The sequence below is a fragment of the Thunnus albacares genome, chromosome 4 (genome assembly GCF_914725855.1).
Source record: "Thunnus albacares chromosome 4, fThuAlb1.1, whole genome shotgun sequence".
In the NCBI taxonomy this organism is placed as follows: Eukaryota; Metazoa; Chordata; class Actinopteri; order Scombriformes; family Scombridae; genus Thunnus; species Thunnus albacares.
Genome location: NC_058109.1, coordinates 4,974,581 through 4,996,969, shown reverse-complemented (window position 1 = coordinate 4,996,969; position 22,389 = coordinate 4,974,581). Strand labels below are relative to the sequence as shown.

General features: G+C 42.4%; 1 protein-coding gene across 6 annotated transcripts in view; it reads right to left on the bottom strand.

Annotated features, from left to right (window-relative positions):
- Nucleotides 1-22,389, bottom strand: part of chd6 (chromodomain helicase DNA binding protein 6) — a 107,331-nt gene that overhangs the window by 53,028 nt on the left and 31,914 nt on the right. For 5 of the 6 annotated variants that reach the window (XM_044348036.1, XM_044348037.1, XM_044348034.1 and 2 more), the window contains exons 3-4: nucleotides 4,729-5,365; nucleotides 1,486-1,627 (exon numbers count right to left, since the gene is read on the bottom strand). In XM_044348036.1, the coding sequence (XP_044203971.1) occupies nucleotides 1,486-1,627; nucleotides 4,729-5,365 (779 nt within the window). The remainder of the gene's footprint in view (nucleotides 1-1,485; nucleotides 1,628-4,728; nucleotides 5,366-22,389) is intronic. The other variant, XM_044348038.1, reaches the window with a different exon arrangement.

Genomic DNA, 22,389 nt, shown 5'->3' with positions numbered 1-22,389 from the left:
GCCAAATATCCATTCATTCGGAAATCAATAGCGTTTGGGAGTCTCTGCGCGGTTCTGGTACGTGAGTCTACCTCTGTGTCGTTGCCTGGGAAACTGTTGGTAGCGTAACTCCGTTAAGGAATGCGACATTGCGTAGTATGTTTGCGTAGCGAGTGAGGAAAGAGCGAGCGGCAGGAACGTGACGGTGGATACGAGCTGAGCAGAGGAAAAGGTTGGAAGTAAGTAAGACTCCAGTGTAACAGTTAATAAATGGAACTGGAAAAGTGGGTTGCAATGGGGTTAGCCTAACCTGAAGACACAAAACAGAGAAATAGAGTACGGAGAAATGTGTGACTGTGTGAGTTCACACCCGCAACTAATCGATTAGTTGACGATTATGTACGATGGTTGACTACAGCCCTAAAGCATTCAGACCTGCACCGGTTTTTCCTTTAATTTGTCACCCATCTGTACTTAATCATCGTCTACGGCAGACATGTCACTGCACCACCGTTTTTTGTCTCCGTTTTTCAACCTGATAAAGAGCACTTATCTTTTCTGAAGTGGGTTGACGAAGAGGAGTGAGGAACAGGAACAAAGAGATTAATACTTTGGTGGAGGGGAATATAGCAAGAGAAAGGTACTGAGGAAGACAGACAGAGGGGCCATCAAAAGACAAATCTTTTCTGTTTTATCTAAACATGGAAGAAAAAAAATCCCAATGAAGACAAACTGTTTGTTTCTGTTGACAAGGGTCATGGAGAGAAGCAATGTGACTGGTGTTTTTTGTATAACCCTTGAGATTAAGTTTTAGTTGCAGTTGAAAATGGTTACAGGTTGGATACTGGTTCGGTTTGGTGGTTGGAGGTACCCCAAACACAGAGAGGTCAACTGTCATAAATAACATCCGCATGTATCTACATCAGATAAATACATATTAACTTGTCTCCAAGTCATTTATCAAGTCAACATCTCTGTGTTTTCAGGCCTTCATCTATTCGTTTCCTCATCCTTCGCAACATCTAAGAGCCAATTTCAACAAAACCTGAAGGAGCCCATCCAGTCTTACATCACATTTCCAATATGACAAAATCTTCCTTTGAGTGGCTCATTCTGCTAAGGTGCCACTCATACCGTGTATTCATGTTGTCTAGGGTCTGAATAAAAAAAAACTCTCCTTCTCATCTTTTCTGACTCCTCAATAAAGCAAAAAAAAAAAAAAATCCAAAATATAGCCCTACAGTGAAATATTTGTTACAGAGACGCCCAGAAAAGAAGTGTATAATTTGTCGGGGATGACAGGTTTACTGCTGCCTCGTTCACCTTACTCCATCAATGTCCACTTCTAGGGCTCGCAGCCTCTTTCGCTTTTTCATCTAAATTCTTTTCCCCCACTTAAATCTTCTTTCTACTCTCCTCTCTTCTTATTATGCATTTCTCTCTCTCTCTCTTTCTCTCTCTTTCTCTCTTTTGCCCTGAATTGCTTTGCCGGTCAGAATGTCTTACCTGGGTTTTCGGCCTCTCTGTTTTGGCGCTGTGGGGACTGGAGTCTTGCTGTTGGCCTGGCCGTGGTTCTTGCCGTGGCCTTGGGTGGCGTGGACCTGCCTTTGGACCTTGGTGGAGTGTCCTGAGGAAGGAGGAGGTGCTGCTGGAGGAGAAGGGGAGTGGAAAGGAAAGATCCTCTTTAGAGGTTTGATGTCACTTTCAACATAACGTTAACCACTTTTTACCTGGATCGGATTATTTCCATCATTTTCTATTATACTGACCAAAAGCTAGCAAACAAACAAACTGCAGAGGCACCTTGACTTGTTCATGTATTCTAACACACACATCTTGCAGATGGGAAGACAGTAAGGGAAGGGATCACAGCTACATCCCTGCTAAAGGGATGCAGATGAACTCACGATACGACACTATCGCAATGTTTTTCCCACAATAACCATATATCACAACAATCTGTAATACACGATGTTGCTGCTTCTTCCGGCAGAGAAGCAGCAGCAGCAGCAGATGTAAACAAAAAGACTGACAATCTTATAAAAACAGATGTGATAACAGAGCATTTTATTGTAAAAGACTGCAGTCCTTTTGTGCCTTTGGTCTCGTTAAAAACACTTCTCCTTTAAGGGGGGGGGGGTCAGCATTAAGGAGAAAATTGATGTTCAGAATTTCCATGGTGAACCAGAGTGAGTCAATGAAGTGATGCAAATTACTAGGGGGTGCAACGGATCACAAAACTCATGGTCTTAAATGAAAACAACATTCAAGATTTCCAATGTTTAAATAAAATCTTAAAATATATAAAATATTCAGAGCTCGATTGTTAAATTAAATTGCAATATGAAGCCTGATACCCTCCCTCCTCTTTTAAACATGGTAGTGAATGAAACAACAGCCTGTGTCCACATTGTGAACACACGTCTTGTCCTGCAGCTCAGTTTGTTGAACGAGCCACCGAACAAACATTCACCGCTAACGTCAGTTAGCAGCTAGAAGGCTAACTAGCTGCTCATCTGCAGCACATTACAACAGCATGTAAATAACGTTGTCACTTCAGACCCGTTAGATTCTGGTTTGGTCGTTGCTCTTCAAAATCCCTGTTAGCGACACACTGTCTGTCCATGACTTGTACTTACAGCAGTTTGTTTACTTTGTCTCAAATGAGACATTACAGTTTAAAATTAATCCGCAGTTCACATGCATGCCGAACCATGGGGGGGCGATCCGAACAGATCAAGGATCAACTACGATCCGTTGCACCCCTACAAGTCACTGAAACAAAGTTATTAAACTCTATTTATGATGTAGAATGAAAAAAAGAAGTTTGGGACGATGGTTGTTGAGTCTGAGACAGTTGAAAGTAGAATTCGAGACAGAAGAAAAAAGTTAATTTCGAGCCCTGAATGTAAGGAATGACGACGTTGTTGTGTTTATTCTTCTTTTCTTCACCACCTGCAGTGTTGCTGTTCTTCCTGGATCTTGTGGTTATTTCACAAAGGTCCAGTTATGATATCTACAAGCCTTCAGGTGTTTGTCCTCCTTCTCTCAGGCCTTGGGCGCTTGTTGGTACATTATTAGCTTGGTGGTGCAGGGTTCTGATAATTCCTAGCTTACGCTCCAGTGGATGGTGAGTCAAAGGGTAAATATTAGTCTGCGTGTGTTGGTTTTCCTGTTTACTCCGATGTGGAGGCTCCTGTCTTCTTCAGTGTGTACGGCACAGTCCAAAAAGGCCGAGCTTGAACTTGATGTTACTGTCCACTGAGTTAATGTGTTCTGTGAAGGTTTGTGTCGTCCACATATCTAAACCAGTGACTCGGTACTGTTCCTATAAAGTAGAAACAGCTTCCTCTTCCTCCTGCTGTACAGTGCCACAGAACACACCACTTATCCCCCATCTATAACGCTGTCCTTTCATCTCTTCCCAGGAGATTTAACAACCGTTCACATTTGGCCTCATGTGACAACTCCAACGACTGTTGTTTACACTTCAGGTGACTCCGACGACAAACGACTGTCGTTACGACAGCCAGGAGCAAAAACGGACCAAGTGGTGTCAGTGACCTTGATAGCGACCCCACAGGGGTTAAATACCTGGGACTCCCCACCAGTAAGTTAGCACTGAAGAAGCCCCTCGGACGAGAGGAGAAACGTCTTCAAGTATCTACAACCAAGTCCAGTTGCCCTTGATACAACCCTCCTTGGAGAATGACGACCTGGATGACTGATAATCTACAAATCATTTTTTCTTTCAAGTTTAAAAGCAGATTTTTGCTCCTGAATGAAAATTAATGGTGGTTTTAAATTATTCTTTATGGTCAGATCATGACAAAACACTTGCCAAACACAGGAACATATCACACATCTGAGGTAGAACATTCAAAACAATAATAATGATAAAATCTTTTTTCAGCATCATCAAGCGTAAAATGAAGTAAAATCCTTTTAAAGTCCTTTATACTCAACAAAATAAAAAAAATAATTGCTACAGTGTGATACAGCACACATGACTGCAAAGTTAGTTACATGTCCAGTAACACATGATAACCTGAGTGTAACTCAGCAACTTTCTTGCTAATCCCACAGTTGTTTACAAGCTATTCAGATCCGCTAGCTCCTTTAGCTTAGCAGCTAGCGATAGCTTCCCTCTCTCCCTCTAACTGTCCTGCTCTCTCTTGCTCGTTGTGTCTTATGTTTATCTATTCCTCTGCCTTCTTTAGTGATAATGATACATGTAATAAATGTAGTTTATTTGCCATGATGGAAGCAAAGCTCAGTGAATTAGACGCACGGCTCTGCAGTATGAAAACCCAACTGTTAGCTGCCGTAGTTAGCCTGCGCAGGCCAACCCAGCCTCTCAGTTTAATTATATCAAACATTTGTTATATTTCTGCTGAGTAAAATTATATCAAGATAATTATTTTTATCTTTTTATTGCCAGTACAGTATGTCTATAATCAATTCTTGTATAAAGTAATTAATGGGCACATTTAACTCCCACCCAGACAATCCTGGATCAAACACTGAACCTCTGTGTTTAAAAGATCATAACGTCCTCCCACACGACAACCTTAACCCTTCCCCAGTCCACACACACACACACACACACACACACACACACACACACACAATCTCCACTCAAACACACAACCACTTAAAAACAATCACCAACACACAAACTCTATATACACACACACTACAACAACCCACACACACACTCAAAAAAACCACACTCCAGTCGCTGCGTACCTTGATTTGTGGGTACAGGAGGTAGGATTTTGACCTTCGGTTTCCTTCCTCTTTTGCCAGGCACCTTGACGGGCACCTCAGCCGGCCCGGGGGCCACGGCGGCACCTGCCGATTTCCGCCCCGCCACATTCTTTAGCTCCGTTACACTTTCTTTCCTGCCCTCCCTCCCCTTGGTCCTGCGCTCCTTTCGCTCCTTGGCTTCCTTGGGCTCCATGCACTTCCTCAGCGTGACCACCGTGGCCTCCTTCTCCTCCTTTCGTTTCTTTGGTTTGCTGCTTTCCCTTTCCTCCGCCTCCCCTCCTCCTTTCTCCCGCCCTCTCTTGTCCTTTTTCTTTCGTTTCTTCTTCACCCTACCTCCGCCTCCTCCATCGTCCTCCTCGCTCAGGGAGGAAGGAGGTCGCGGTGCTCCTCCGGAGTGCTTAGCGGCGTGGGCCCCCGCCACCGTGCAGTGATTAGACGTCGCCGTGCTGCCCACGGGGGTGAGGAGGCGGAGCTGGTCCTTGGGGCCCACGACCAGGTGTCCCCGTGGGATTGTGGGAACTGTAGTTTGTGCGTTACTGTTTTGGTCCGAGGCAGAGGAGGAGGCTGCTGCAGCGGAGGCCGGAGGTGGCGTGTGCTTCAGGAGGCCAGTGAACATCTGAGGAAGAAAAAATGTGTCATAAATTAAATTTGTTTCATTAAATTTCACTGATTAATCGCAGTCAGTTGAAGCGTTTTCTCAAACACTGAAGCAGTGTTCATTTCGTGGACGAATCATTTTCATCAACAACATTTTTTCACTGACGAAAACAAGACGATAACTTAATTAAAGCTAATTTATGATGCAAAAACTACGATAACATCTGCTGACACTTTGGTCAACAAATAAAAACAAGACAGTTGTTAAGGAGACGAGTTGGGAAGAGATCAGACATATAGATACATTTCATATTTGATGTCAAGGAAAACAAGACCCTTTGTAAACCAGTAAAAACACCTGAAATTCATGCAAAGGTAAGAACACTTACATGTTTTGTTTTTTTCCAAGCTAACGTTATTTTATCAGCTAACCGCAGCTGGTGTGTTTTTGCTGAACTTGTAACTACTGATTAGAGAAGTTGCTAATCTTAGATCATAAATTTAAAGATTGACTGACACATTAAAGATAATAAGTGTAAAATTGAAAACAAATATGTAACAAACAGAAAAACGCACGTATGAAGAAATGTTTACACCGACGTGTCAAAAAAACATGTTAAACTTAATGTTAAGACATATGACAGAAGAAAAAGGAGCAGAAACGTAGCATAGAGACAGCCTGGAGCTGTGTGTGTTGATGAGTGAGAGACGGGGAGGTTAAGGGGGGGGGGGGGGGTGAGAGAGAGAGAAAAATCAAAACTTGATTATGTTTTTTTTTTCTTCCTTATTCAACCTCGCAGATACAGAAAGACCTCCGATGACGAGGACGGGGGCCCGACTGAGTGCAAATAAAGCCGGTGCATCCCAGCAGAATATTTCAACAGCTCTTCTAAGTGCTTCTAGGAGGAAGGGCATAGCTAAATGGGATTGGGCGCACAGGATTACTGGTCACAATGACTGAAGATGAGGACTTTGTTCTAATGACGGAGACAGTAGAGTATATCCAATTATTCAGGGGGAGCAGGCCTAATGCGTACTGGTGTTACTTTATTGTCTGAGATGCAGAAAAAGCGAAGCCATGTTCTTCTTTCTTTTATATGAGCTGAGGTTTTATTTGTGTATATTTCGTCAACTAAAACTAGACAAACTAAAACAATTCAGACGACTAAAACTAAATGACGTTTTGGTCAAAAGACTGTGACTAAATCAAAACTCGCTGTCAGAAATGAACTCTGCATTGAAGTTACGGTCAAAGAAACTCAACAGTTTTTTCTGCACAGATGTTAACATTAAAAAGCCCTTCAAGCAACAGCTCAGAGGGACCAGCTTTTATTTGTTTGTGCTGGACATTATTTCAGTATTCGTGGTAGAACTAATATTATTCAGCTGCACACATTTAACATTTCAGTGGATCAAATGTGTAATGTGAAAGCAGAGAAATACCACCAAAGCTAAAGAAGACATATTTTTCTCAGAAGTTTGTGGAGCCCAAAATAGATCCCCCACCCCCACCACCCCCCCCCAAAAAAAACACTTAATGCAGGTTTGAACATGTTGGAAATATGTTGGAAATACCCCTTTATTTAAATTATTTAAATCTAATTTAAATCTAACTTAAAACATCAGATTGGCGAGACTCCCTGATTATCTAACAGGATGAGAAATAAATGTGGAGAAGAAGAAGGAGAAAGCCAGTAAAGATGGCGAGGATGAGACGAGAGAGGAAGACGTTATTGTCAAGACACGGGTTCTTGATTTTTTTATTTATTTTTTTTTTTATGTAAACCAAATTGAAGATTTAATGAATCATGGGGCAGCAAACAGTGAACCATGGTGAGGAAAATTCACTAAATTACATTCTGGGCACGTGCTGTTTGATGTGTGAATCATGCAACGTGACTAAAAAAAAAAAAAAAAAAAAAAACTTAATATGCAGAAAATTCTTCCATCAACCCCGGGACGTTACAGCCTTTTATTACACATCCCAAAGAGGTGTGCCACCGAGTGTATCTCTACTACTTTTTAACCCCAAAAATCAAATAGTTCATAGGAGGTCAGGCCGGCAGGTCGTTTCTGGCTGATGATTCGACATCTCCTCCGCTCACAGTGCAGCCGGTAGTGATGAAGGAGTGATGTTCAGCGCTGCTACCATGTGACTGTGTTCAAAGTGGTTTACATGAATCCAGTAGAGAAAGAGCCCCCTCCCCCCCCCCCCCCCCCCCAGCATACATACACTAAAAAAAGGACCCCAGGGGAGTTAAGAATAGATATTACTACCCCTCTGCAAAAAAAATAACTGAAACATGAAACGCATCACTTCCTGTATACTGCAGAAGTGTTCCCATAAAAAGCCCCCATGCTTAGAATAGTAAATGTTATTTAAGTTTACAGTGTTTACACATCAGCGTCAATCACACTATGACTGCAAACTGTCAAATCACAGTGAGGGTTCACATGTAATGTAAACCATCATGGTATATTTGAGACTTAAATGCCAACAAATCTACTTCAGATTAAATTTTTAAGGATGAACCGAACTCCGTCACTAGCGTGGTCATTTCTTCTCCAACCCTCAGAGACACTGTGGTAGGCCGACACACTGAGAAGTGTATCCATGTCCTGGGTAGTCTGTGTGACATCACTGTTTCCATCATCCTCATCCCAAAACTGTTGAACCACAGTATCCAACCTCCATTCCCCCTTAAACTCCTCCAAAGTGCTTCAGCAGACCGGCAGCTTTCTTCCATCGTGCCTCACAGAGTCGTACACGATATCATGCTTGATATGCTGCTGCTTCCCTTGTTGCCGTCACCTTCAAGAGATGTGAAAAAGGGGGGATTTTTCCAACATGGCTACTTCTGTGATACAGGCTAAAGGCTCATTTACACTGTGCGATTTTGGTCTATCGGAGACGAAAGTTAACGATCATGAGGGGAAATATGGTCAAATCTTTGATCATCGATCCAAAACAGTGCACCTAGATCTCACTGTGAGACTCGTCCACTGATGAACCACTTGGAGCTTTGGCAACCAAAGACAGTGATGTCTGTCTCACTGTCTTTGGCAACCAAAGACAGTGAGACAGAAATTTAAGATAAAATTCTCAGTGTGACTGCAGCTACTACAAGCCAACCAATCAGAATACAGTGTTTCCCCTGGGTTGAGTGGTTTGGCCTGGCGGTGGTGGTGGCGGCTATTTCTCTGTTTAGCGTCATCAGGTTAAGCTAACCCATTGTTGCTAGCTTCAGAGCTAAACCCCTTCACTTTTCCAGCAGTTGGGGAAACAACAGACTTTTCTTGGTCTTGACAAGCTTATTAACTGACACGCTGTAGTCTGTCTGTACTGTACACACTGCCCTACTCCTTAAAAGGAGTTCCACTATCTGCAGTTTTCCATAACCTTTTAACTTAGGTTGTACAGATTTTAGGGATATGAAGCATTTTAAGATATTCTGGGAAATGACATTACAATAAGCAAATATACCAACGTAGGCACTGGGGAAATATGTCTATTGCAGATGAAACTAACAAAAGGCCTTTGCACTCTGCTCATAAAAATGAGCATATCTCCAAAACTAAAAAATGTACATAGTTCAAATAACTTATGGAATGTTAAGAAATATTTTGTTTGTGTTTCTACATTCAGAAATGTTTTGGATCAATGTGTCTTGTGTGTTTATTCAGTAAAATTTGATGAAAAAACATCCAATTTTTGTATTTTTTTTTAAATATATGACACAATTTCAATACCTATATCAATTATTATGGTTTATTGACTTACATAACCTTTTAGCTTAGGTTGTACAGATTCTAGGGATATGAGGCATTTGAAGAAAAATGACATCACAATAAGCAAAAAATACCAGTGTAGGCACTGGCGGACCATTTCTATTGTGGAGTTCAAAAGGTTAAATGAAGTTTTAGGGGGAAACTCACTGATTTTCCTTCAGATCCGCATCATTCACAAAACCCAAAACGATGGATGTGAAACAAAAAAAGAAGTTTCTGTGACTTTTGCTGCATTTTCACAACATCAAATGATGACGTGTCTCTGTTTTCATAAAGCGAAGCTACGATTCACCACGCATTCATCTCAAAATCTGACACCTATAATTCATATTTGACACAGATTGTGACCAATATTTAATTATCTGCATCTCGCACAATGTGACATTTAATACACTTACAGGATTATTGTCGTGTCACAGTCTAAAAGGGAACTTCAGTGTCCAACCATCCACCTCTGATTTTCACACCAGGTTGTCTGCTCAAAAGACATTAAGTGTGAAGCAGAGCTTTAAATGCGAGATATTATGCTCTAGATATTATAATACATAGCTGCTGTGTGCATAAACACTCGCCTCCATTAATATTCATGAGTAGTAGGTGGACCTCAAGGTCAGAACGGCATGTGGGCAAATAGTACTATCCGTTTAAAAAACAAAAAAAACGCTTCAATATTCACTGGTGACTTCATATCACGTCGACTGAGACTGGAATTCCCCAGAGGTTAAATACAGCTTGTAATGAATTCTGTAATATTTTAATCAGGTATTATTGAACCATTGCATCCACTGATGTACTGCAGGCTACATGAGAAACAGAAAAATTTAGCATGAAGCCAGTTTTCATCATTTATTCTGTACATTTCTTACAGCGACTTCAATTTCTGCCACATTAACAGCTTTTTTTTTTTGGGGGGGGGGGGGGGGATATGCAAGTTAAGACTCTGCAGTCAGATCCGACGTCCTCTGCAGAGCCCTGACTCACCCCGATGGCTGTGATGCTTCACTAAGGATTAGAATCAAAGAGGTCTTTAGCACTATACGGAAAAAAAAAAAAAAGTATGAACATGACAAGTTAAAATTTAATAACTTACTTCCAGATGACAGCCCATATGTAAATAATCCTGCCGCCCAGTTCTGAACAAAAGCCTGACTGATACTAAAGGCTGCTACAGATATCAATACATGACAGCCAAAGAAATTAATCTGAAAAATGACCTTTTCTGACACTATGTTTACAAAACGAGGGCTGCTGTATTGATTGCATTAGATTGAGTACACATGCCTTATTAAGCCCTTATAAAAAATTACAATGTTCTCCGATATTTCCAGAAAGTACAACAAAAAAAAAAAAAGAGAGGAAAGATCAAAGCTCCAACGCTCCAACAGTAGCTTTAATAAATATCACTTTCATTATCGGACGTACGGAGGGGATTGATTGGTTGGATCTTATTTTAGCGGAGGAATGATTTGACCTTGGCCCAGCTGTGGAACATTAGCTAATGTGTATTTGCTGCTTGGCTCAGGATGTGACGGTGCAGTCGAGTTATACTTGGAAGCTGCATCAGACTCCTCATCCCCCCCAAAACAAAAAAAATGCCTCAGTTTCCCAAAATGCACCAGGTTAAATGATAAATTATGGAATCTTTGGTTTTGATTTGTTGCTGCGCTTTTGTTTCCAGTGTTATTTTAGTTTGTTCTGTCATTTCTGACTTCTTGTTATTGTTTGTTGTCATGTAGTTTTAATTCATTTGTGGGGATTTTTTTTATATCGGCATCTTGATTTTTTAACGTCGACTGGAGTTATGTGGTGATGTTTGTCCGCATCCTTGGGGCGTTGTTCACAGTTTACTTTACATTTCATTTATTCGTTTATTTATTTATTCATCATAAATCCTGCCTGTTTTTCCTCTTCAGTGATTTCTGTAATCGTTGTAACTTATGCCTTGTTTTGTAATTATTTCAGCTCTCTGTTTACACACCGTTGAATGAATTAAGCTGAATTAACTAAAGACTGCAGCATTGCCAAAGAAGACTGAGATTAAGAAATTATATTACAAAATCTGCTCACACTTTCTTCTACAAATATGAGTTTCAGCATGTGTGTGTGTGTGTGTGTGTGTGTGTGTGTGTATAATGAGCTTCATAATGAATAAAAAATGCATGACCTGATTGATCCTTGCAAGTAAACTCTGACCGCTTAGCCGCAACCCGGGGAAAGGTCAGAGCAAAAGGGTCAACTATTAAAAAAAACAGCCTGCTTGAACCGGTGCAGAGCAAGTGTCCCGCTCGGTAGGGTGCAGACGAAGGCTTGAAATGGAATCACAATGTTGAAACAACCTGCCAACTAATCTAAAACACCCCGAGGCTCCCGAGCAAAAAATCTGCTGTTCTGGCCTTGTTTTCAACGCCGTTATTGAGCAAGTACAGTATGAACGGCGGCGTAAACTGCCAGAAACTATGACAACCGGTGGCTACCTTTCCCCTAATGACTTAAATAAAAATAACCCTAACCTTAACCATAACCCTAACCCTGACCCTGACCCTAACTCTTACCCTAACCCTGGCCCTAACCCTGGCCCTAACCCTGGCCATAACCCTGGCCCTGCCCCTAACCCTAAATCTAAACCTAACCCTAGCCCTGGCCCTAACCCTGGCCATAACCCTGGCCCTAACCCTAACCCTGGCCCTGCCCCTAACCCTAAATCTAAACCTAACCCTAGCCCTGGCCCTAACCCTAACCCCGGCCCTATCCCTGGCCCTAACCATAACCCTGGCCATAACCCTAACCATAACCCTAACCATAACCCTGGCCCTAACCCTAACCCTGGCCCTAACCCTGGCCCTGCCCCTAACCCTAAATCTAAACCTAACCCTAGCCCTGGCCATAACCCTAACCCTGGCCCTAACCATAACCCTGGCCCTAACCCTAACCCTGGCCATAACCCTAAATCTAGACCTAACCCTAGTCCTGGCCCTAACCCTAACCCCGGCCCTAACCCTGATCTTAAACATAACCCTAACCCTGGCCCTGACCCTAACCCTGGCCATAACCCTAACCATAACCCCGGCCATAACCCTAACCCTGGCCCTAACCATAACCCTAACCATAACCCTGGCCATAACCCTAACCCTGGCCCTAACCATAACCCTAACCATAACCCTGGCCATAACCCTAACCCTGGCCCTAACCCTAACCCTGGCCCTAACCATAACCCTAACCATAACCCTGGCCATAACCCTAACCCTGGCCCTAACCCTAACCCTAACCATAACCCTGGCCATAACCCTAACCCTGGCCCTAACCCTAACCCTGGCCATAACCCTAAATCTAGACCTAACCCTAGTCCTGGCCCTAACCCTAACCCCGGCCCTAACCCTGACCTTAAACCTAACCCTAACCCTGGCCCTGACCCTAACCCTGGCCATAACCCTAACCATAACCCCGGCCATAACCCTAACCCTGGCCCTAACCATAACCCTAACCATAACCCTGGCCATAACCCTAACCCTGGCCATAACCCTAAATCTAGACCTAACCCTAGTCCTGGCCCTAACCCTAACCCCGGCCCCAACCCTGACCTTAAACCTAACCCTGGCCCTGACCCTAACCCTGGCCATAACCCTAACCATAACCCCGGCCATAACCCTAACCCTGGCCCTAACCATAACCCTAACCATAACCCTGGCCATAACCCTAACCCTGGCCCTAACCCTAACCCTGGCCATAACCCTAAATCTAGACCTAACCCTAGTCCTGGCCCTAACCCTAACCCCGGCCCTAACCCTGACCTTAAACCTAACCCTAACCCTGGCCCTGACCCTAACCCTGGCCATAACCCTAACCATAACCCCGGCCATAACCCTAACCCTGGCCCTAACCCTAACCCTGGCCATAACCCTAACCATAACCCCGGCCATAACCCTAACCCTGGCCCTAACCATAACCCTAACCATAACCCTGGCCATAACCCTAACCCTGGCCCTAACCCTAACCCTGGCCATAACCCTAAATCTAGACCTAACCCTAGTCCTGGCCCTAACCCTAACCCCGGCCCTAACCCTGACCTTAAACCTAACCCTAACCCTGGCCCTGACCCTAACCCTGGCCATAACCCTAAATCTAAACCTAACCCTAGCCCTGGCCCTAACCCTGGCCATAACCCTGGCCCTAACCCTAACCCTGGCCCTGCCCCTAACCCTAAATCTAAACCTAACCCTAGCCCTGGCCCTAACCCTAACCCCGGCCCTATCCCTGGCCCTAACCATAACCCTGGCCATAACCCTAACCATAACCCTAACCATAACCCTGGCCCTAACCCTAACCCTGGCCATAACCCTGGCCCTAACCCTAACCCTGGCCCTGCCCCTAACCCTAAATCTAAACCTAACCCTAGCCCTGGCCCTAACCCTAACCCCGGCCCTATCCCTGGCCCTAACCATAACCCCGGCCATAACCCTAACCCTGGCCCTGACCCTAACCCTGGCCATAACCCTAACCATAACCCCGGCCATAACCCTAACCCTGGCCCTAACCCTAACCCTGGCCATAACCCTAACCATAACCCCGGCCATAACCCTAACCCTGGCCCTAACCATAACCCTAACCATAACCCTGGCCATAACCCTAAATCTAGACCTAACCCTAGTCCTGGCCCTAACCCTAACCCCGGCCCTAACCCTGACCTTAAACCTAACCCTAACCCTGGCCCTGACCCTAACCCTGGCCATAACCCTAAATCTAAACCTAACCCTAACCCTAACCCTGGCCCTAACCCCCCAAAAATCTTTTTCTATCTATTTCTGACGTAAAATCATGCAAACCTAAATCAAGGACCATGACGTCAACCAAGAGAAGGACAGACACTGTCTATATTCTAAAAAAAAAACAAACAAACAAGCAAACCAAAGAGTATTGATAGAGTAACAAACAATTAGGTGATCTATCAATGTTTTAAACCGGTCGATACTGAATGACCGCCGAGTGTCAGGAAGAACTGCCTCAATGTGCCTTTTCCCCTCATCTGAAGGTCGTACAGCGGACGGGGAAGTCAATAAACTGGGATGCTGCAGCTCTGAACAACAAAAGCTGTGTGTGTGTGGTTGTGTGTGTGTGTGTGTGTGTCCTCAAGTGAATCTGACAGCAGAGTGGGACTGATTTACATCGACTCAAGCCGTTGATGGACACTTGGCCACCAAAAGAGTTTTCTTTCTGATGCAAACTATGGAGCACTTTACATTAGAGGCCACATGACTGTTTGTGTTGTTGTGACCGCTGACTCTGATTTGTTTGGTAGAGTTTCTGTTTGTTTTTCTGCAGATTATGGGATGCATCTGCGCTCTGCACGAACGCTACCATGTAACTGTTAGCAGTAGAGTTTTTGCAGGTTGACATGATTTATAAATGAACAGACAGAAGAGGAACCTGCACGGTGGTGGAAAATGACAACTGTCGTGTTGAGGTTCATGATGCAACAGATCTGAAGAAAATTCTCACGCCTTCTCGCAGCTTCACATATTCATATCTGAGCATCATACGTATCAAAAGCTTGGCATTTTAGCACATCCTGCTGTGTTCTGCTGAGTGAAAAGGTCTTATTTGTGTTTTTTTACAAGTGTGCGTTAGTAAACCAGACTTCCCTGAGTGAGACGCTAAATTTAGTAAGTATGAAAAGTTTAGATTTAAAAGAGGGATCTGAAACACATCATTATAGTTTACATATGTCTGGATATGAAAGAATCCTATTAGGTTAGCTGGGATATAACAATACAGTTCAGTCTATTCAGTAAACAAAGAGAGTTTATTGTTTGATTTGACAAACAACTTAAATGTGTTCTCCATAGAGAGAAAAGCAAAATAACATCTGTTTAACATACAGAAGACCTCTTTGCATGTAAGCAGGTAAGTGACTAACAAATATCATATACTGACTGACATTAAAGAGCCTGCAAACGCACTCTTTGCTCATGTGTGGAGTATGATTAGTCACAACATGTTACACAAGATCCCTTCCAGACATGTTTAAGATATATAAAAATACTCTGCTTGGAATAATAGCGTGTTTTAACCACAAAAAAAGCCAATTACCTCATTAAAATCCTTCAAATTAAATCTTCTCCCTCACTGAACAATTGAGATCCATGAATATGTAAATATTGTTCATTTTCAAAGTCTCCTACTTCACTATAAAGTTCATTCTCAGAGTTTATGCACCAAAGGCTTCAAGTTTCCACATCACACTTGCGGAAGTTGCATAACGGACCATGATTGGCTCCGAACTAGTTGTGATGTCACAAATCGTGCTCAAAGCTACATACCTTAAACCCAAGATTTTCCATTAGCAGAGAGAAAAACTTTCCCCCCTTTCAACAGATGAAAGTGAAAAAGTGTGCACATACATCAATCTGCACAGAGAAGCTCAAACATCCAACTGAAAGAACAGGAAGCAAAACATATTTTTTGAGGGGAATTTCAGAGGGGAATTTTATAAAAACCATTTTCTTGAACCCTGATGTAGTTTTGCCTTGTAGTCTTGAGTCTTGGAGAAAATCACTAAACTTAAAGCAGGTTTGGTTTTAAACAATCTCTCTCCTCAGCATGACCTCATAGGTCAGTTCAGTAGACATCGCCCGACCCTCCTAGCAACCCATTCTGGAGCCCTGATTGTTAAATAAGCACCGTCCTACTGTAGAGTCCCAAATATGAACTGAATCAAGACTACAGGCATCACTGCAGCCTCACAAGAAGAGAGAAAGTCAATATTCATCAGAGTCACTGCTGGAGACTGAATCTAAAGCAGGTTTATTCTTATGGATGAAAAATCTATAGAAAAGCTCATTTATTTTCATACAGTGTGGACACGACACTTGTTAAAACAATATTTAAAGAGTTTAACACTTAATAAAAAATAAAAAGACAAAGATAAAAAGCAAAGACAAAGGAAAAAACTGATGAGTAGGTGATCAACCCTAACCCTAAACCAGTGAGATTAACACAGATTTTCTTAAAAAAAGACTGAAAATGTTATTAATATTGGAGCAAATAATCATTAATGCTGTTACTTTCCTTTACAGCAACTGTCATGTCCCAAAAAATAACTTTAAGATATAACAAATAAATCACACTTCGACATAAAAAAGCTCCACATCATCTAATACGTCCTCGGTTTGGAAAACAAATCCGCATCGGTGTCGGTGAAAAGGCAGAACCTTGCAAAATCAAATCTAAAAAAAAAAAAGATATGAATTTCACAGCCGCTTCAGCACAAACTGTAGCTGCAGCTTTAATTATTAAATACACATTAAATTCATCAATTAATGATACGGTGAGCTGCCTCTTGAATACAAACTTCATGCATAAAAACAATCAACGGATCAGGACGGGGAAGGTTGTATCTAGATTTATAACTACAGGTATCGACCGACAGCTGCTACAGTGTTTGATACACATACAGTCATGTGTGTATATATAAATATATATACAGTCTTGTGTGCAGCATGGTCGGCCGTCTGCTCTGTCTTCCAACACTGCTGTCGGTGGGCTCCGTCCATCTGTATGTAACGTGACAGACTATACGTCGTCCGTATGTTTCCGTACTAAAGTCACCGCCACAAACTGTGGCACCGTTTCTTGGCAGAGGAAGTGATCTCTGCAAAAAAAAAAAAAAAAACGAAGCGGCGCTGGCTCATTACTGTAATTATGTGGAGTTCTGAATTAGAAAGGTTGAAGCTCGGCTAAAACACGGCTGATGAAAATACACACTGACATCCTTCGGAGGGCCTGTAGCAACAACACGGGCTTTTCAAAGCTGTCGATCCCCCCCCCCCACCCCTTCCTCCCCCTTCTCCCCCCCCTCCTTACACACCTACATGCACGCATGTATTTGTTGCAGGTTGTCAGAGAAATCACCGCATGGCTCCTATGACAGCGAAGCAAAAGCAGAGAGAGTGATGAAGGGTATAAAAACCGGCTGCGGCTCTATTTAGAAAGCAGTGAAAGGGGGGGTGGGGGATGGGGGGGGGCTGGGGGGACGCACGCACTGTGGAGGGACTAACATGCCAGGTCAGAGCGATCTGGAATGACTGAGTGAGTGACGTCTGTGCATGTTTTTGTCTACACGCAAATTCCCATGTGGCGTGTGTGTGTGTGTGTGTGTGTGTATTTCCGTCTAACGTGATATGTGTACATGTCATCATATTTGATGTATAGTCGGTGTGTGAAATACATGGAGCAGGTGTGTGCGTGTGTGTGTGTGTGTGTGTGCGTGTGTGTGTGTGTGTGTAAGCGCCGTTTTCATGCAGCAAGAACGAGCGCGACCGCCTTGTGTCGTGAGGCCGTGAATGCAGATGCGCCGACGGACTCACACAGGTATGAGGAATCATCTCAATGAATCACACACACACACACACACACACACACACACAGAGAGAGAGAGAGAGAGGGAGAGAGAGAGAGAGACACGCACAGCGAGCTCAACGGCCTCGTCGTCATTTAGTTCGATGTGGGGGGAGTTGGGGGGGGGGGGGGGTGGTATCAGGGCTGTTGCCATGGAAACTGGCTCTCTGTGCCAAAGCTGCGGGGAGGCAGACGTAAACACGTGGTCACCATGGTAACCCTTTCATTGCCACCGGCTCCCAACTGTCTATCCATTCAACTGTCTGTCTGATGGATGGACTGGCTCTCTGTATCTGATGTTCACCTCCTTCTGTCCGTCTACATATCCAGAGATATCGGTCCGTCTGTGCTTCTGACTTCTCCGATGAGAAGACAGAAGAAGAAAACAAGCCGTCGTGTGTGTGTGAGGGTAGAATAACATCAACCATGTCTGAAGGAAGTTCGGGTCACGCATCCTTTTAATTTTGGCTCGATAGGCCGGCTGACGTCAATGCCGGTTAAACTTAAAATACATCTCTGTCCTCTTTTGACTAAAATGTGGTGCAGCGTATCAGATGTCAGAGACGTCTCGTCAGCCAGAGATTGAAAAAAAAAAAAAAAAAAACAAGAAAAAAAATAAATAAATGAAGGTTTTTACGAGGACAAGTCTGATTTGTCATGATTTTTAAAGAGAAGCTTTACAAATCAAAGACGATCCTACAAATAAAAAAACAAAGTCAATCCAGTCAATCTGGTATCTAACAGGCTGCATAGTGATTGTTATCAGTATCGATTAAACTGACATTCATTTTCACTATTAATTAATGAAATATTAATTGTTAATAGTTTATAAAGTGTCAGAAAAATCACATCACAACTTCACAGAGTGTCTCATGTCTTCAAAGTCTTTGTTTTGTCAGAAAAGGACAAAAGATTTTATATATTTAATTTATTATCATAGAAGACAAAGAAAAACAGGAAATATTAATATCTGAGGAGATTTTCTTATTCTCCTCCAACTCATCATTTATTTCTTAATCTAATATCTTATTTTCTTCCTCAAGACCAAACTAAAGTTGCAGACCTTTTATCTTTTATTTGGAAAATGCTAAAAAGAGTAAATGTTTTGTTATAAGAAATAATGTTTAATGGAGTTTTTGTAGAGATATAATTTTGGATTATTGTATATGACTGAAGTGCTTTTATTTTGTGTGTTTGTTTTGTTTTGTTTTTTGTGTCCTGGGGTGGAGGGACTGATGTGCACCGTTTGTAGTTTCTACAGTTTAATGAAATAGAAAATAATAATAAATATATTTTTTTTAAAAAGAGGGAAAAATATGGCTTAATAATCAAAATATTTGAAGGTTAATATTCTGTCAATCAACTAATCAATTCATCATTTTGTTACATGTTGTGTTGTGCTGTCGGCGCGATCGGTGACGAGCAAAACGCAGCAGATTAAATTACATATTTTTATTTAAGGGATTTAACGTGATCAATACTGACCTCCAGAGAAGATACAGCAGACCACACATGAGACATAACGCTTAGCTTTACAGAGATTATTATAATTTCACTTCCTTCACTTTCAGATTAGTTTGGACTCGCTGTCACTTTGCTGGATTCTTCAAACTCCAATAAACAATCTACTTGTGAGTTTCTGCTTACAACGTGTGATTCACTTGTGATCGTGCAGTTCGAGTCTCCACAAAGCAAACAAAGAAAAACAAAAGCAAAGTCAACTTTTCCACCGGTTAGAGAGAGAAAGACTGCAGGTGTTAAACAAAGAGTCAGCAGCAGAGTAACCAGTCTGAGTCTCAGGGCGAGACGCTGCTCTGCTGAGGTCAACTACTGAACCTTCATCCAACCGAGGAAGAGTCAAGAGTTAAAACATCATCTGTTCTCTAATAAAGGATGTGACATGTGTTCATGTGATCTGAACACTCACATGTTTATCTTTTAACAAGTTTTCACCTCACCGATTTTTCTTAAAATATATTCTTTTGGTTTATCACTATTTCAGCTGTTTTGTAATGATATATATATATATATATATATATATATATATATATATATAGTGTGCTGTGTAAGAAAGACTAAACAGACAACATTTATTATTATTAATAACATTTATTTATTTTTTACCTCCAACTGCTGCTGTAAAACAGGAAGTAATATAATAAATAAACTTTCCCTGTTTAAATACAACTGGTACATGTGGTATTAATATACATTAGTATATGGTAGTTAGTATATATAAATATATATATATGAGATGGTTGAGATGACTGGAAGTTTCATAGTTTTAAAAACAGGACTCTGTTTCCTGTCTGTTGCCTCTTCAGTGAAAAGTGAAACCTGTTTGGTTTCTGCTGTTGCAATAAACTGTTTAAGCTTCGTCTGCTCTTCATTTCCAACTAAAACTCCATCACATGTTGTTACAGTAAACAACATACATTTATAAACTACACTGTATGAAAAAAATCAGTGCTCAAAGGGAAGAAATTTCTGTTTTATATTTTTTAATACTTCCAAGTCTGACTGCCAGAGAATTTCACTACAAATAGCCAAGTTTAACTTTATTTCACTGTATTTGAATAAAGCAGTAACTGTAATCAGTCCAAAAGAAGCATTTCTCATTTATCATAAAAGTAAGGATGTGTAAAAATGTTTGTTTATGATAAATACATCATGTCTGAGAAAAATAATGCTTAATTGATTTAATTGCAGCAAACAATTAAAGGTAGAGTCAGTGATTGTGGAGGAAGATTGTTTAACACACTCTTTGTTAAATTCAGTGAATATCTCCTCGTGCTCTGCTGTGTTCATACACATTCCTGCCTCTGTAAACACATAAACAAACAACAATCAGCAGGGGGCGTTAATGTTTACGGCCGTTGAACGGTGGGAGAGAGAGAGAGAGAGAGAGAGAGAGAGAGAGAGAGAGAGAGAGAGAGAGAGAGAGAGAGAGGTGTTTTCTCACCAAACACACACGCTTCTGTTTTATTAAACGTATCAATCCAAACTGGATCCCAGACGGTCTCACCGAGACCCCCCCCCGTGTTCATTTACGCTCCGAATGCGTTCCTGTCGTGTTTAGTGAAGCGTAATCTGAGCAGGCGGCTGTTTTAAAAATCACACAAACATCCCGAAACTTATCAAACTGTATCAATGAATCAATAAATTCAAACGCTGTCTGTTTCTTCCTCCAGAGTCGACATGCAAACTACTCTGGTTGAGTAAATATCTGCTGTCGGTCAGTCCGGTGAAGGCAGTTTGTCCTCTCGGCTCTCCGGGAGCTGCAGCTGACGGACGAGACGCTGAACGCAGGTCGAGTGAGGAGCGAGGAAGAGGAGACGGCGGAGAGACGGAGAGTGACGATGGACTGTTTTTTTTTCCCTGCTCCTGATAAAGTGTGAGAAGAACAGAAGTGACTCAACAGCTGATGCATCTCTCTGGATTATTTCTCTTTTGGTCGTTTCCTTGGCAACGCATGAATTTAGAGGGGTGCGGGGGGGGGGGGGCTTCTGAAGGAGCACGACAGGAGGAGGAGGAGGAGGAGGAGGAGGAGGAGGAAGAGGAGTATTTGTTTGGGTGTTTAGTTCAAATATCAGTATTTCTCCAGACTGACTGACTCTTGTTTAAACTCTTCTTCCTCCCTGCTGCGCTGCTTCACTGATCCCCACTGGTCTCGTTTCTCCTATTCACAGCGAGGTCAAAGGTCAAGGCATCCATGAAGCCCGGTAAGGATTCAGTGTCTTGCTCAAGGACACTTTGGCGAAGCAGATATTTCCTGTCAGGGTGGCTTTTGATTGTATTGATTGTATGTATCACACAGGAAGTGTCAAAATGATGAAATGATTAAAAATAAATAAACAAAAACATAATAAGCCGATTGAGCCAAAAGATTTACTTTCATCTAATTGAGTGCTTGAAGATGTCGGCCGGGGAGCAGAACAGATTTTCTTTCCTCTCCAAAAAAAAAAAAAAAAAAAGCAGTTTAGATTAACATCTGCGACGGAGCACTGGCCATTCCACTGAAAGACTTTGATGACTTCTTTAAATAGACTTTAATCTGGCCGGTGGACACGTGACCGCTGGAGATCAGAAGCTCTGAAAACATCAGCATGGATCCTGCTGGGAGACGAGGACCTGACCGGGCCTTAACTGAGCACACGGGGGGGGCCTGAGCAGCACCAGAGACCTGATCCTGACCCTCCTGGGCTTTACTCTAGGTCCTGACTAACACCTGGGAGGCAACTAAAACAATGCAACGGACTGAAACTACAAGGTGAGGGGAGGAAACCGGCGATACACTGGGTCAGAGGTTTAGGACTGAGAGCTACTACACAGGCTGAGCTCTGATTGGACGGTTTGCTTTTCTACACTTCCTCTTGTTGCTGCTTGGATACTGTCGTGTTGTGTATTAAGTGTTAGGATGTAGCTGCTTGCTGTGCTGTTTCTGAGTAGTTAGGATTTGCTTTTTGGAGAGGGGGGGGGGGGGCGGCTATTAGCGATCACCCGCTTTGTTTTTGACTCTTTTCAGATTCTTTTGTGGTTTCCTGCGACGGCGGGATGAGCTGCCCAGCTCCACACACGGTCTGCTGATTCCCTCGGTGCGTTCAAGAAGCTTGAAACTTTCTTGTTGTTTATGGTATTTATTATGTGTTTGTCTACTTCCAGTACTTCCTTACTTTATTTATTTATTTATTTATTTATTTATTTATTTAACTTTTGTCTCAGGCTCTTCCTCACTGCAGTCAGCTGCTCGAGACGTGATATCGCAGCTCTTTTGACTCACTGTCCTCCAGGGCTGTCACTTTTTATTCAAAAAAAAATTAGAACTTTAGTTTGAACATGTGGACAAATTACTGTTACCAACTT